General features: G+C 36.0%; 1 protein-coding gene and 1 long non-coding RNA gene across 2 annotated transcripts in view; both read right to left on the bottom strand.

The window, feature by feature from the left end:
• LOC127875046 (uncharacterized) overlaps positions 1-3,386 on the bottom strand; it is a 169,082-nt gene extending 165,696 nt beyond the window's left edge. Inside the window, exon 1 of the long non-coding RNA XR_008047235.1 lies at positions 3,372-3,386. This is a non-coding gene — a long non-coding RNA (uncharacterized LOC127875046). The remainder of the gene's footprint in view (positions 1-3,371) is intronic.
• Positions 3,387-4,973: 1,587 nt separating this feature from the next.
• On the bottom strand, positions 4,974-14,338 carry LOC127875040 (uncharacterized). The gene is made up of 4 exons (XM_052419844.1): positions 14,076-14,338; positions 9,441-9,651; positions 7,907-7,980; positions 4,974-5,061 (listed from the first exon to the last, which is right to left on the bottom strand). The coding sequence occupies exons 1-4, from the start codon at positions 14,211-14,213 to the stop codon at positions 5,038-5,040; spliced, it is 447 nt and encodes a 148-aa protein (XP_052275804.1). The 5' UTR covers positions 14,214-14,338; the 3' UTR covers positions 4,974-5,037.
• Between the last annotated feature and the right edge of the window lie 1,239 nt (positions 14,339-15,577).

Below are 15,577 nucleotides of genomic sequence, written 5' to 3'. Positions count from 1 at the left end.
ATGTAAACAGTGAGTTTATCTTATAAAAATGGCAATATTAAATAAACAGTTTATACTGAACATACAATTGTTTCGCAGTTGCTCTATGTATACATGGCAAAACATACCTATATACAGTGATCAGAAATCTTGGTTAAGATACAGGTGTACTCACTGATTTAAGAGGGTTGTCTAAATGTGCATATACAAATATATGGCATAATAAACTATTATGTCCAAAAACAAACTTTAAAACTTACCAGCATGTAAGTCTATGATATAACAACACAAACTAACAATCATAACTTTTGCCATTTTTCATAAAATACTTTCATCTTTTGTTTAATTCTCATTTACATGAAAAGCTTTCCCAATAACACAAGAGTCATGCTCTTATCAATTAACAAACCACAGCCATTGAAATCAACCAAGTACTGGTAGTAAATACAGAATCAATAATGTTAGGTAGATTAAATGATTTTTCCCATAATTTATTTATACATGTATTCCCATGAAATATTATGCTACTAAACAAGATTCTTGATCGAATACTGACCCGGGTGAGCCAATCGACTTATATTGTTTCACAAAGATTGATAGACAGACAATACCGATATTTCATAACTCTCAGCCTTTCTGAAGAATTTTTTTAAGTAGCACATCTATATTACTGGTTAAAACAGAAAACATGAACATGTTTCATTACAGTTACCAGCATCATTAAAACAGCTTTGACAATATTAAAATAAAATTGTAGCATTATCAGGATCAAAATCTGTAGTGAAAGTTTCATAATACAGACAAAGACATTGGATAGACTTGTAATATGTGTGCTTACGATAATAATTTTTACATACTATATTTTACCAAAATTTTCAACATAAAATGACTGAGAGCATCATATTTCCCATAAAACATATACTTGTGTTGTCCTTTGAATACAACTTGGCTGGTCACATAAGAAATGTGGCTGTTGACATGACTTTCTGGCTTTCCACTCGACTTGTTGTGATATGTCATTCTGCCATTTCGATCTGAACAAGTTCATTTAATTTCCATCCGTCACAAAATTCAAAGATGAAACCTGTGAGAGTAAGTGCTGACCATACCAGGAGGTATGTAGAGACCAGCACATCTTAAACAGTATATATCTCTGAGCTTCTTAGGTTTGACTGGGGCAAATATGGTAACGACTGCTGCAACAGGCTGTAATTCTGATTGACCAGTTTTCTTTCGTTCATGGTTGTCTGAAAAAAGAAAGACACATTACTGAAAAGTCTGTTTTTTATTATATTTGTGATACAGATGAAAAAAACAAACAAGCACTGCCTGCCGTAGGGTGTTAAAACATATCTGATTTGAATCCAGAGAGGAAATAATGGTCCTGAGACTATTGATAAAATAATAATCGACTATACATATTAAAGGTGAAGTATAACCTCTTTATATACTATTACTATGGGATGAGATTTGATACAGATAATTTTTTGCCATTCGAAAAATAGTACCTAATTATTAATGACAATAAGCTGATGGCCCAAAACACGTGCATTGAGCAAGAGTTTTTATGAGAAAACTCATATCTCTTTTGTGAAGTAGGAAACAAGAGTTGGTCACCATGGTCACGGATGCATCCACATTTTTCTTGTGTCACAAAACTCCACTAACGTCATAGAGAGTGAACAAAGTTACACAGGAGGGTAAGTTCATATGATGGAACATATCTTTGATTTCATCACATAAGACGCAATACTTTTAGTAGACAAACAAATCCGTTAGCTGAAGCGCAAGACGTATGGACGGACTACGTTAAATCTACATTCAACCACCCATCTCTTTAATTGGTGCCTTGCAAAAAGCATGCACATGACTTGAAAACTCACCCAAGGTTCTCTATGTTCATAGACTGAGGGTCGTGCAACATGGCGATGACAGAATATCGAGACGATTACTGCAGCTGATGTTTGTACCTTGTGTAAAATGCTTCCGGAGCAGACTCTACGCTTTGCAATTTGGGTTTTCTGGAAATAAAGTCAATCATGTGTCAAACGAGACAATACTAGCATGATTTGGGCATTTTTTTTTCAAGACTCCCAAGTACTGGTTCAACCCGGCCACACTTGTGATTTTCTTAATAAGCCATAAACTTTCATATAAACAAGGTAAAATAAATAGGCTAAACTAAAGCCTTGTGTCCACGAAGTTCCAGTGTTGGAAAGCCTCTTAAAACTTAACATACAGTCAATGCAATCACGCCAAATATTATAAATTAGTTTAATTTTTTGTTTGTTGGTTATGACCAATTTTTTGAAGAGTTTTTATATAAAAACAAATAATAAACTTTTTCTGATAAAAGTGGTATATATATTTGATGATTCACCAAATACAACACTTTTTGAAAAAGTTGATTAACATAAGTTGGGGACAATCACTCAGAGGTGGTTATCACCTAATAGTTACGATGCAGATTTATTAGCGTCTATTTCGTATTAATATTCGCTATATATCTCTACTTTACTCACAACAAAATTTCTTAGCGGGATCACAAAATTACAGCTCCCGCTAAGAAAATACGTGGCGAGTCAAGTCGAGATATAAGCGTATATTAATACAAAACAAATACTAATCACTTTCTTACTGTTATGGCTGGAAATAAAGCGGCATTTAAAAATTAATAAAACTAGTAAAGGCTATAAAACAGCGAACCATACCAGTCTTGGCATGGACGTCGCCATCTTGACTTGCACGTGATTACCCCCCCCTGATCACTTCTTCCTTGCCATTGATGCCATGTTGTTCAGTCATCTTGTTAACTGCAAATGACGGAGAATACTGCAGGAAAATGTTTAAAGATAGATTCCAGTTCTGTAATAAATCCGTTTGCAGTAAAAAACATATTGAGATTTCTTTTAAGGGAAAGAGGTTATTCTTTCTGCAGACATTGTGTTTACTGAGAAAGATAGTGACATATTAAAGGAAAATGTTTAAGACCTGTTCTGCAGTCATTTTGTTTTAAGATATAGTGGCCATCGAGTTCTCAATATATTTTTACAAACATTATTAAAACCAATAAAATACAGTTTATGGAATAACCTAAAATAATTAAAATAATAAAAATTAAGGACATAAAATAAAAAAAACTGCCTCTATTTGGATTCCAAACTGGGGTAATTTATATTTGTATTCAAGGCAGTAAAAGCATATTGCGATACTATACACTATGTACCGCAATATATTGGTATAAGTTGTAGTCATATGTTTATTCATTTAAAATTGTTGCCATTTTTTTAGTAATGCCAATGAGGTCTGTCAACTTACCAACACAATCTGTGAACTAGTCCCTTTAGGATCTTTCATTTTCTTATTGCCGTGAACATTTAAGCTGATGTGACCTTAAACCTGACTCCCAGGTGTGTACAGTGGTCATGTCAAGTGGCAGCTGATAATTTCATTGCTTGGCACCGAGTGGTTTTGGGTGATCCTCGACCTAGTTAGGAGAAGAGAAATCATAGAAAATATAAATCAAAGCAAAGTCAAATATATCAATATGTTTAGATATTTCCTGAAACACATGTTATTTAGATATATTTTGAAACAAATATAATGTATTCATCATGTGTTTGAGGCAAAATGTTAAGAAATACATTTTTTGATGTTTGCCATTAATACAATAGTTATCATGCATATGCATCTGTGGTGTTAATATATTGTGCTATAAAACGCTCTCACATTGAATTTAACAAATATTTTCAATAACTCAATTAGGTTTTATTTAAAACAATCCATATAGAGCGGACAGTGCAATAGACTGCGGTGCATAGTTATTTATAATATAAGTTACACAGCCTCTGAATTCCCATGTATGATGAGATACAGAGACAGTCCATTAATATTGTGCAAGAGAGTCATGACTGGGCCAATGATACGTTAGAGCTTTGTCACAAAATGTCAACTAACCCTCAACCCACACTCGACGGGGTTCACACAATTGATGTTTCATTATAAGTTACACAGCCTCTGAATTCCCATGTATGATGAGATACAGAGACAGTCCATTAATATTGTGCAAGAGAGTCATGACTGGGCCAATGATACGTTAGAGCTTTGTCACAAAATGTCAACTAACCCTCAACCCACACTCGACGGGGTTCACACAATTGATGTTTCATTATAATTGTCTTGAGAAATATGCACGTGGTTTAATCAAATACAATACAATCCTTTAACTTTATATGCAGAACAAGCACCACTCTGAATGACTAACCTTCAGAAAAATGACTCCATTATTATGACTGTGAAAATGTAGTAAAATGTATGTGTGAAAAGTATCCACTTCGATAAGCCTGTGCAATCTGCACAGGCTAATCACTGACAACACTCTGCCTAAACCAGATTTTTGCAAGAAGAGAATACCTAGATACAAAAAAAAAACCATTAAAGCGGAAAGTGTCGTCCCAGATTAGCCTGTGTGGACAACACTTTAGGCACATGCGAGAAAAGCTCCATTGTAATTATCCAGTCAACAATTAAAGAAAACATTCACCAATAAGTTTTCCCAAGCCTCATACATTTGAAAGAGCTCAGCAATGGCACTGCTGATTGTTGAATTGTGGGTGTTGTTGCTGCTTTTGCTACTGCTGCTGCTGATGTTGCTATTGAGAATGAAGCAGCAATATCTGCATGTCTTACTGTTGTGACCTCTATTTCTCTCTGTTGCGCTTCATCTTTAGCTTCGGTTGTTACACAAGAGACTGACGGACCTTTAAACATGAATGAAAAGAAAACATGCATATTTGTCTCAAATTAAACGCCAAGGGTATTTCAAGTTCACTGACCAAAACACTCTATATTCCTTAAATGTTAACATTTTCTTTTAAAACAATCTCAAAGTTCCTTAGTAGACAACAATCTAAATGGTTCTGCATTGAAAATCCTCTGAAAGTTGTTAATTGAAATAAGAGGTTCATGATGGCCCTAAAGGGCTTACCTGAGTCAAACGTTAAGCTTTGGTAGAAGACTCGACCTGGTGCAAGATCGGAATTCAATTTTAAACTTTGCTTAGATATTGTCAAGATGAACATTCTGAAAAAGTTTCATCAATATTGAGACATGTATGTGACTTCTACTGCGGAAACGAGGATTTCAAAAGATTAACTAGTTTTGGATGCATGTCACATAAATTAAAACTCAGCCTAAAATGAAAAGATAAACATTTTGACAAAGTGTCATCAAAACAACTTATAAATGTGGCCTTTAGAGTAGCAAGAAGATTTTTCTACCATAATAACTAGTGACCTAGTTTTTGGACGCACAATCTCTCATTCCAACTTGCCATTGTCAAGATATGCATTCTCTCAAAGTTTAATCAAGATTTAGTCATAAATGTGGCCTCTATATTGGCATCAAGGGTTTCTAAAGATTTGACCTGGTGACATAGTTACATAGTTTTTGGATGCATGTGACCTCCATACAAAATCAGCCTAGATATTGTACAGATAAACATTCTTACCATCTAATGCAAAGGTAAAAATACAAGTGACCCCTTCCCATATAAAAGGCAGTTTTATTACGATAATTACCTTTTATATGGAACTTGATTTTGTAAAGAGATAAAAAGTCAGTTTGCTTGGTGCCTATAGATAATTTGTATGTTGTTGTTTTTAAAAGCTCTTGATGGTCAATTTAAATTTTAGGGTTTAGCGTGAAACTGTTGCATCTTCTTCACATTTCTATATGAGATGCAATAGTTTCAAACTTATTGAAATAAGATATAATGGTAAATTAAGTGAAGTGCAGAAAACTGAGTTTGCATTTGGATTTTACCAATTTGTTTCAGCTTGATTACATCAAAGTCTTTTAGTTATAAGGGCCACATTCTGTGAATATTGGGCTTAATGCACGTGAAGTCTGCACAGGCTATTCATGGACAAAACTTTTGGCCAAGACAGGATTTTCATGTAGAAGAGACATCCTTAAACAAAAAATTCCCCAAAAGTGGAAAGTGTCGTCCATTATAAGCCTATGCAGACTGCACAGGCTAATCTGGGGCGAGACTTAAACCAGCACGTGCATTAAGACCAGTTTTCCCAGAACTAGTCTTATTATGAATGGGCCTCATGGATGGTGGTCACAGCTGTGCCACAGTGATCCCTTTTCCAATGGCAAGGGACTGTAACCTCAGTTGTTTTATATATATTTATTTGGGGCTGTTATTCGGACCCTTTTAAAATGTAACAAAATATAGATTTTTTCCAAAATGAATAAAATTAACAATTGAAGGATTCCAAAACAAATATATTTTTTTTGCAATATTAAGTTCATTTTCATAATCAGCTCTACAAGTTGAAACATAGCAAATGTAATATTGAACACACTTTTATCCCCAATATTAAAGCAATTGTTAGTAAAAACAACCACAACACCAATTTCTCCATTTTACTTAAAACAACACAGTTTTTCAGAATCCAAAGGGCCCCAGCCCCAATCCAAAAGTGGTGAAACAAGCAAATTCGTTGAATTTATATCCCCCACCAATATCAAAATTGTGACAGAGGGATGGACTGACAGACAACGCCAATTCTATATCCCTCCACCTTTTAGTGCGGGAAGAGGGGGGGGGGAGAGTAATTAATGTAAATGTACAAGAAGCTAAGAATGGTTGGTGAACATGGGCCCAACATGTGTGTATTATAAGTATTTGGGAAAAATCAAAAACTTACAACATAACATTTTAGGCATATATTTTATTAATGAAATGCATTTATGTACAAACAAGTTTCATTAAAATGCACAAAAGAAGTTCCACAATATGCTTCTGGACACAAAAGTTTTCTGGATGGACGGACAACGCGAAAACAATATCCTCCTCCAGATAAAATTATGACAGAAGGAAGGACAGACAAGTCAGCGACAATATGCTCTCGCTTGTTGGAGCACAAAATCTCTAACCTGTAATTTCTAAGTACAAAGATGTATACATAATTCTGGAAAAAATGCTGGTCAGTTAAGGGTTTTAGCATAGGACCTTACATGAAGCATTTGTGTAACCTTGACCCTTGCATATAGTATATTGTGAGACGTTGACCTTAACCTTAGACATGAGCCTTAACCCTAGACATGAATCTTACATACGACACACAGCAAGGAAGAAGATGGAAAAGAATTATAGAAGGTCAAAACAGAATCCACTGAGCATAGTAAAATAATGGCTATGCAGTAAATATTTCTACAAATGTGTGACCTTTGATGTGTGACCTTGACTTGGGTCACAAACGCATAGGTCTTGCACTGCCTGATATTTGAGGACAATTACATCAGGCCATTTTGTGAATCAATTTAGTATGGCAGAATCCTTACCAAATAAGGCATATTTAATCAAAATGTGTGATTTTGATCTTTGTGTGTGACTTTGACCACGCGCCTAGCAACCTAGATCATATATTTGACACTCAGCTAGATACTGGAGAACAATTGGACAGTTAATACAGAATCCCTTGATGCATAGTAAAGAAATGACTAAATAATGTGTGACCTTGACCTTAGCCCCTAGCATTATAAGTGTTGAATGTGAAGCACCTCCAGTTGATTGGCAACAACTATGGCAAGTTTCATGGCTCTGGCTCATGTTTTAAATAAAGATGCAGCCCTAAGCTTATATTATAAAGCATTTTTTTCAAGATACAAAGGGTCATAACTCCATTATTAACAAATAGTGTACAATGCCCATTATGGGTGCATCATCCTCTTATCCATATACATACTCATACCAAATTTCAATGAAATCAACCAAAGCACTTCCAAGATATAGCTCCAGACACAAAAGTGCCAGATGGACTGAAGGACGGACGGAAAGACGGATGGACAGACAACGCCAATACAATATCCCTCCGCCTATGGCGGGGGATAACAAACTATTACTGAGACTTACCTGTTGAGATGTATTGCCTGTGTTGCAATTGGGTAACATTTTTCTCTGGGACTGAACTTGTGAGGATAAGGTCCCTGTGAACAGATAGAAAGATCTTAACAAATCCCAGAAATATGTTCAATGCATTCGGAAATGGCATCAGTTACATGGACCATATATAAAACCAAGGGGTGTTGTGGTTTAACCAAATGTTTTTTCGAAGGTTTTACATATATCAGTCAATGACCACAAGGGCCAGGTGCATTAATCAAACAAACTCTGTAGAGGACCTCTAGATTATGCTCCATACCAAATATGGAACACTTGGGCTTTGAAGTTGCAGACAAAGATTTGTTGTCCCTAAATATGTTTATGTAAAACTGGGAAATCCTAGGGCTAAGCCAGTTGATCCCAGAGACATAATTTGGTAATATTTTGAGAGGACTCACTTTACACTGTTGCACACCAAACATTAAACCTCTTGGCTATGGGTTTCAAAAACGAAGAAAACAAGATGTGTTTGTGAAACACAATTTCCCCCTATATGACGTTTGACCTTGAAGGATGACCTTGACTTTGTGAAGGATGACCTTGACCTTTCACCACTGAAAATGTGCAGCTCCATGAGATACACATGCATGCCAAATATCAAGTTGCTATCTTAAATATTGCAAAAGTATTCATAAAATAAGTGATTTGGGCCACATATATTTGACCTCTGACCTTGAAGGATGACCTTGACCTATCACCACTCAAAATGTGCAGCTCCATGAGATACACATGCATGCCAAATATCAAGTTGCTATCTTCAATATTGCAAAAGTATTCATAAAATGAGCGATTTTGGCCACATATATTTGACCTCTGACCTTGAAGGATGACCTTGACCTTGAACTTTCACAACTCAAAATGTGCAGCTTCATGAGATACACATGCATGTAAAATATGAAGTTGCTATCTTCAATATAGCAAAAGGTATTGCAAAATGTTAAAGTTGGCGCAAACAGACCAACAGACAGACCAACAGACAGACAGGGCAAAAACAATATGTCCCCCACTACTATAGTGGGGGACATAAAAATGAACACCCAAGAAACATTCCTGTGAGGTTTCATTTAATTCTTTCATGTGCTTCAGGAGAAAATGTCCCTTGACAAAAAGATGACAAACAGAAATACATTGCAAAAGGATGGACAGCAGATACCATGGTATCCAAAATGCATCCACAGTTTCAGGCCTCTAGTAGCAAAAAAAACTGTTAAAAAACATCACTTCAATTATGTCAAAGATATCAAATCAAAATATGGAGGTTCCTAATTTCACATGCTTTTTTAAATAACTGCAAAGTTTCAATCCCTCTTTCACAATACTTTTTTTAGCTAGGGCGGCCACACAAGGGAAAGAGATGGACGAAAGGATGGAAGGACAGACAAAATCACAGATGAGGGCAAATCTTTATACCCCCCCCCCTTACCTCATATAGTGGGGACATTGATATCCATACTCTACCAAAAATTATTTGGATGACTGTGAAACTGTTTGCATAACAACCTACCTTGTAGATGAGGTAGTCTTGGCCCCTGAGCAGGGAAGTTTGGAGTTCCATGGATAGACTGGCTGTACCCTGGGGGTAGGAGCTTTACCCAAAATTCCTGACCCAAGAGCTTGACACCTTTACCAAGGCATTGTCCTTGGATGTGGGGGCCCAACTGACCAGAAGGCCTGTTGTTGTTCAGCTGTGTAAAGATGTGTGATTGTATGGGGTCCTGTAGGAACCAGAAAATCTAGAAAATCCCGGAATTTTATCAGTTTTTAATAGACCTCTACACAAACAAGAGCTGTCAAAGGACAGCACGCTCGGCTATTCGAGTGCTTGACAGTATAACGTAATCCATCAGGGGAAAATTGTTCATATTAAATAAGGTCAAGGTAATATAGTCATATTCTAAGTGGAAGAGGACCATAATTGAAACATAAAATATTATTGATCCCTTATGTTTTAAAGAAGTTGTACTTTATAGACGATTCCGAGTTCAGGTATATTTTCTACAATCTCTTTAACATTTGTACAGACATAAAACAAACTAATAAGATTTTATTTTAAGTTTGATAGCAATAGCTTGGGTGGGATGGTTGGACAATCCTTCCAAAATAAAGTAAATACATATTTGTGGATTTTTTTTACTATCTTTCAAAGAAAAACAATCTTTTTGGGTGTGGGGGGGGGTTGGGTGGGGGTAGAGAGAGGGGGTATAATGTGGGTGTGTGGTCATTTATTAGATGATCTTTCAAAAATAAAAAAAAATAAAAATATTATTTTTTTTATTTATTTTTTTTTTTAAGGGGGGGGGGATTCTGGGTGGGGCGTGGGGGATGGTTTTGGTGGAGTCATTGTGTTATGTCAGGTAAGTGTTGTTATGTCAAAGTATGAAACAAATCTGATCCTTAATAAAGAAGTTATGGCAATTTAATTAAAATTTATTAATTTGACCTTGAGAGTCAAGGTCATTCAAAGGTCAATGTCAAATTCAACTTGCCAGGTACAGTACCCTCATGATAATTAGAAAGTATTTGAAGTTTGAAAGCAATAGCCTTGATACTTAAGAAGTAAAGTGGATCTAAACACAAAATTTAACAAAATATTCCAAGTTACGAAGACAAAAAAGCGCCATAATTCCATTAAAATGCCAACCAGAGTTATGCAACTTGCCCTGTACTGTCCCCTTATGACAGTTTTCCAAGTCTGAAAGCAATAGCTATGATACTTAAGGAGTAAAATGGACCAAAACACAAAACTTAACCAAATGTTAAATTATCTAAGTATAAAAGGGGCCATAATTCTGTCAAAATGCCATTAAGAGTTACATAACTTTGCCTGCACAGTCCCCTTACGATAGTTAGTGAGTGTTGCAAGTATGTAAACAATAGCTTTGATACTTTAGGAATAAAGTGAACCTAAACACAAAACTTAACCAAAGTTTCAATTTTCTACATATAAAAAGGGAACATAGTTCTTACAAAATGCTTGATATAGTTGTCTGCTCTTGATTATAGATTGTGGTCATGTTGGTCAAGATGTATGCAAAATATAAAAGCAATATTACAATGAACATAGAAAATATTTGATGTGGTACGCAAACTTTAACATAGATTTATCAATAGTATGCATATTCTAAGTGGAAAAAGAGCCATAATTCTTACAAAATGCCTGTTACAGTTGTCTGCTCCTGTTTATAGATTGGGGTCATGTTGGTAAAGAAGTATACTCAATATGAAAGCAATATGTTAAGGGACATAACAAATATTTGAGGTGGTACGCAAACTTTAACATAAATTTATCAATAATATGCATATTCTAAGTGAAAAAAGGACCATAATTCTTACAAAATGCTTGATAAAGTTGTCCGCTCTTATTTATAGGTTGGGTTCATGTTGCTTAAGAAGTACCGTATTTTACCATGTATAGCGCGCTACCATGTATAACGCGCATGCGATTTTTTAAAGCCAAAATGGAGAAAAAAAAGAATTCAAGACTAAAAACCTGAAAATTTGGCCGAAAATGGCCGCCATTCTTATATTGCGCAATCATTTAATCTGAGTTTTTCGGGCGCTTAATTTTTTGTTTTAAAGTAGGGAGCGTTTATACGATCAGGAGCATGGGTTGCAAAGCACTATATTTTCGACAATTTTTAAGATTATTCTCTCGAGAACACCGTTATGTCCTTATTGCCGCTGCGCATGTTTGCGTTAAATTCGAACCACTATTACCTATTCCTCACATTTGAACAGTGTAACATTTTCATTACCTGCCACTCACAACATCGTATGACATCTTCTTCTGCAGACCCGCAACATCTCAATGTCCAATTTTACGCAAATCGTCCGTGGATCCCATTTTATTTTTCATCGACTTAAATATTTCCCCATTAAGAGATGCTCCCCAATAAATCCAGTTTGACCCGGTATTTCGCGCCTTCACTGCGTCTAGTTGATAAGTATTTATAGTAAGACAAACAATACACCCGAACGCTCAATTCCATACAGTTGGCGTTATCCGCGTAAAGCCATTTGACAAATATCATTATTTTGTCTCTATTGAAAGAAAATAAAACGAGTCTATATCTCTATTGTTGGTTTGTAACCTACGTAGTATACTCGCACAGTAGCATATTTATGCAGAGATCGGAAAATCATTGATAAATGTATTCGTCGTTTCAATGCTTAGGGCCTAGTAATTTCGGCAAATCGGAACTCAACTTACGTAAAACACTTGCTCAATTAACCGTTGAACTCCACCTCCGTTCTTTGCAAAAGGTTCGAAGGTGGAGCTTTGCACGTGCTATTATTTAATTGGACGATTGCCATTGAGGAACAAACACACGATTGGTTCGGCATGTTGATTGCTAGACAAAGGAAGCCAATTTTGTCGGCGAGAAACTTGTCGCTTTATTGCTTCAGACAGGAAGCGGCTTTCCTTTGATGACGTCAAACTGTCAATTCACATAGAGTGCACATTTTCGGAAATGCTAACATTAAACTTTGGATTAAATTATCAAAATAAAGCAAAAGCGAAGTTGAGAAATACTTATTGAAATAATTAGCCTTAGTTCAAATACGACGTTTTGCGTTGTAAATCAACGAGTTTTCATGACAACGAAAACTTTAACAAACAATACCGCGGCGCACAGGGATCGATATACCTCGATTTTTTTTAAAGAACAATCAATGAAGAAGTGTGAAAACACCAACAAAGACATTTTTTTCATCTTTTAATTTTTGTCAAAACTATTACTACCCCGTTCATTCCTAACCTTTCCCGCTATTTGTTGTTTCGACAACGGCCCTTTCAGTCTATAACATTATAGGGTGTAGTTTTTTTGCAATAACAAAAATGGCGGCAATTGTGAAGATTTACGATTACGAAATGGATTTTTTGCAATATAGCAACCAGGAAAGCGTTGTGTCAATGTATTACGCGCACTGAATTTTTATTTTGAAATTTGAAGGTAAAAAACTGCGCGCTATGCATGGTAAAATACGGTATGCAAAATATAAAAGCAGAATCATTGAGAGAATGGACATGAACATTATTTCATGACCATTCAATTAACAAGTTATATGGCTGACCATATCCCAAAGCAAAATATGTTTTTTTAATTCTTTGAAGAAAACAACATCTTCTAATCTGTATAAAAATACTATAAGCTAAAAGGTGTAATTGCTTTCTAGTCAAACAAGAATTTGTTACCATTGTGACAAAAATATCACCCAATGGTGCAAGTCATAATATGTAGCATGATGTTATAGATTGTCTTAGTTTTGTAATTTTCAGTGAAGTTTGATACAAAATGTACATGCACAACCTCATATGAGAATGAAAATACCTGAAAGTTTGAATGCTGAACGTTGAATTTGAACACCCACAGGCCACAGACATTTAGAAAGACCAACAGACATCCATCCAAGGTGATTCCACTATACACCAATTAACAGGGGTATAATTAATAAATATCTACAGGGCATATTCTTACTCCAGCAGCATATTTGTATACTTAAAACTTGGACAGGTGGTTATTAAAAATTTTAATTTAAAGATATTCTTATTTAAAATAAATGCAGATAATTATTTCATAGAATGTTGACTGCATTTCAATAATTGTTTAATTTAAATAATTTAATAAGTATTTTGTTTAATTTATGCAAGGGGAATTTTGTTAATATACAAGTGAAAACACATAAAAAACTTTTGGTTTAGAGGCTGAATTTTGGAACAAAAATGAATGAATATATGCCCTAACCCTTAATGACTAAAACTGATATCAAATCAACTCTTATATATGTATTTATTTACTCAGTTTGACTAATTTAAAAACACAAAATTCCAAATTGGTAATAGGAACTTTTCTTCAGAAAGGTCAGAAAGTTGTTACGTAAACTTAACGTGCAACTCAACACTCTTTAAAAACCGGGCTAAATGCATAAGCTTAAAAAGTCCTTCAAGATTGGCCTGTGCAGTCTGCACAAACTCATCAGCCATGACACTTTCTGCTTTTAAGGAATTTTCATTTAAAAGCCTATTTAGAAAGTGTGGCCACTGATAAGAGCGACAGACTTAACACCTTTATCTGGGACAACACTTTAGGCACATGCATTAAGCCCTGTTTTCCCAGAGTGCAGCTGAAATACTTCCTGTTTTTGTTGCTGTTGCTGCTGCGATAGGGCCATAGCCAGAGATTGTGTGAGTCTTGACGCCAAAGTCACCGCCCTGAACAGGGAATGTAGGACAACACTGCTCCTCAGTCAGGTTCACATTATTGGAGAGCAACATATGGAGGTCAGTCACATAAACAGGCGAGTCACTCAGCGCCTGCTCTATCTGTGGATCAGATTGTTTCACCTCAAGTGACTCGTCGGATGAAAGTTGAACTCACCAAGGCTCAGCTGTTGGAAGTGTTGCCATATTTATTTGTACATTAAAAAACAGGAATAACTTAAGCACTTTTAGACGTGACACTTAACCACTTTAAATATGACGCAATACAACATTTTGCTAACGAATACTTACAAATTTAGAATCAGTGCTATAAATATAAATTGTACTTATGTTCAACTTATAGAGCTGAATAAGGAAATGAACTCAATGTCACAACCTAAAACATTTAATTGGGAATTAAGTCAGTAATTATCGAAAAATATGGAAAAGACTTTTTGAGATTAGGAATGCTTTGACCAAATAAATAACACTGTAAGGTCTCACTTGAAGCTCAAGATGCAGAGATGACATTCTAGCCTCGCTGATATTGCTAAGGGCCCAGTTTGAGTTCTACCTAACATCGGGTTGAGAGCCAAAGGGCATACTGGACCACACAACAAAACTGCTGTCATTTTTCAACGCCTTCTCAAGCGCCAACTCAATGCCAGGCTGTTTAGGATTGGAGTGGGTAGTTACAAACCCTGATGGGTTCACCTTTAGCACCTTGTTTCAGCTGTTGGTCGAACTTCCCGCCTGAGGCATGGCCATGGATGCTATGAGTGTTCACAACAAAGTCGGTGCTGCCTTTCTTTGTTAGCAACTGCGTCAAAGGTGCGTTCTCTTTGGCCAGTTTGGACACCTGTGAGGACAAACCGGGACTGTCCGTAATGTTACGACTGTCCAGGAGTATGCCAGTGGTAAGCATACACTTCCGACTAAAACTCTACAAATATTACTTGATTTTCTCTTGTTACTTTCCGTTGTATTGTTTGTCCCAAAAAGAATGGATCGAGTTATCCAACTTTGTATTTATCGTGATATTAGTTGTGAAGTCCAACATTGAGAACTGACTGTACATGTTGCCATAACTGCTGCAATAAGTCCTTGTGTCTGTAACGGTTGTCCCATCTCCAGCACTTGGGTCTAACAAACCAAACAGGCTCAAGTGCGGATCACTCGACACGAAAATTGTGGTTGTTGAGAACCATGTGTGAAAACTCTTTGTGCTCAAAATTTTCTATAGGAGGAATTTGTTCAACGATGATGACCCTTTGAAGCTGGATGTCAAATGGGAGAAGCTAGGGGTCAGGGGAGGGGTCGTGCTTGACTTGAGGCTTCTGCGGGCCCGACTGGTGCCGTTGCCGTACCAACTCTATATCAAAACCGGGGCTCTCCTGAAAACATGGGAAATATGATCTAGTAACAAGATGTGTTTGTGA

Source organism: Dreissena polymorpha, chromosome 1 (genome assembly GCF_020536995.1).
Source record: "Dreissena polymorpha isolate Duluth1 chromosome 1, UMN_Dpol_1.0, whole genome shotgun sequence".
In the NCBI taxonomy this organism is placed as follows: Eukaryota; Metazoa; Mollusca; class Bivalvia; order Myida; family Dreissenidae; genus Dreissena; species Dreissena polymorpha.
Note: the sequence above shows the minus strand (reverse complement) of the source record. Positions and strands in the feature narration are given on the sequence as shown.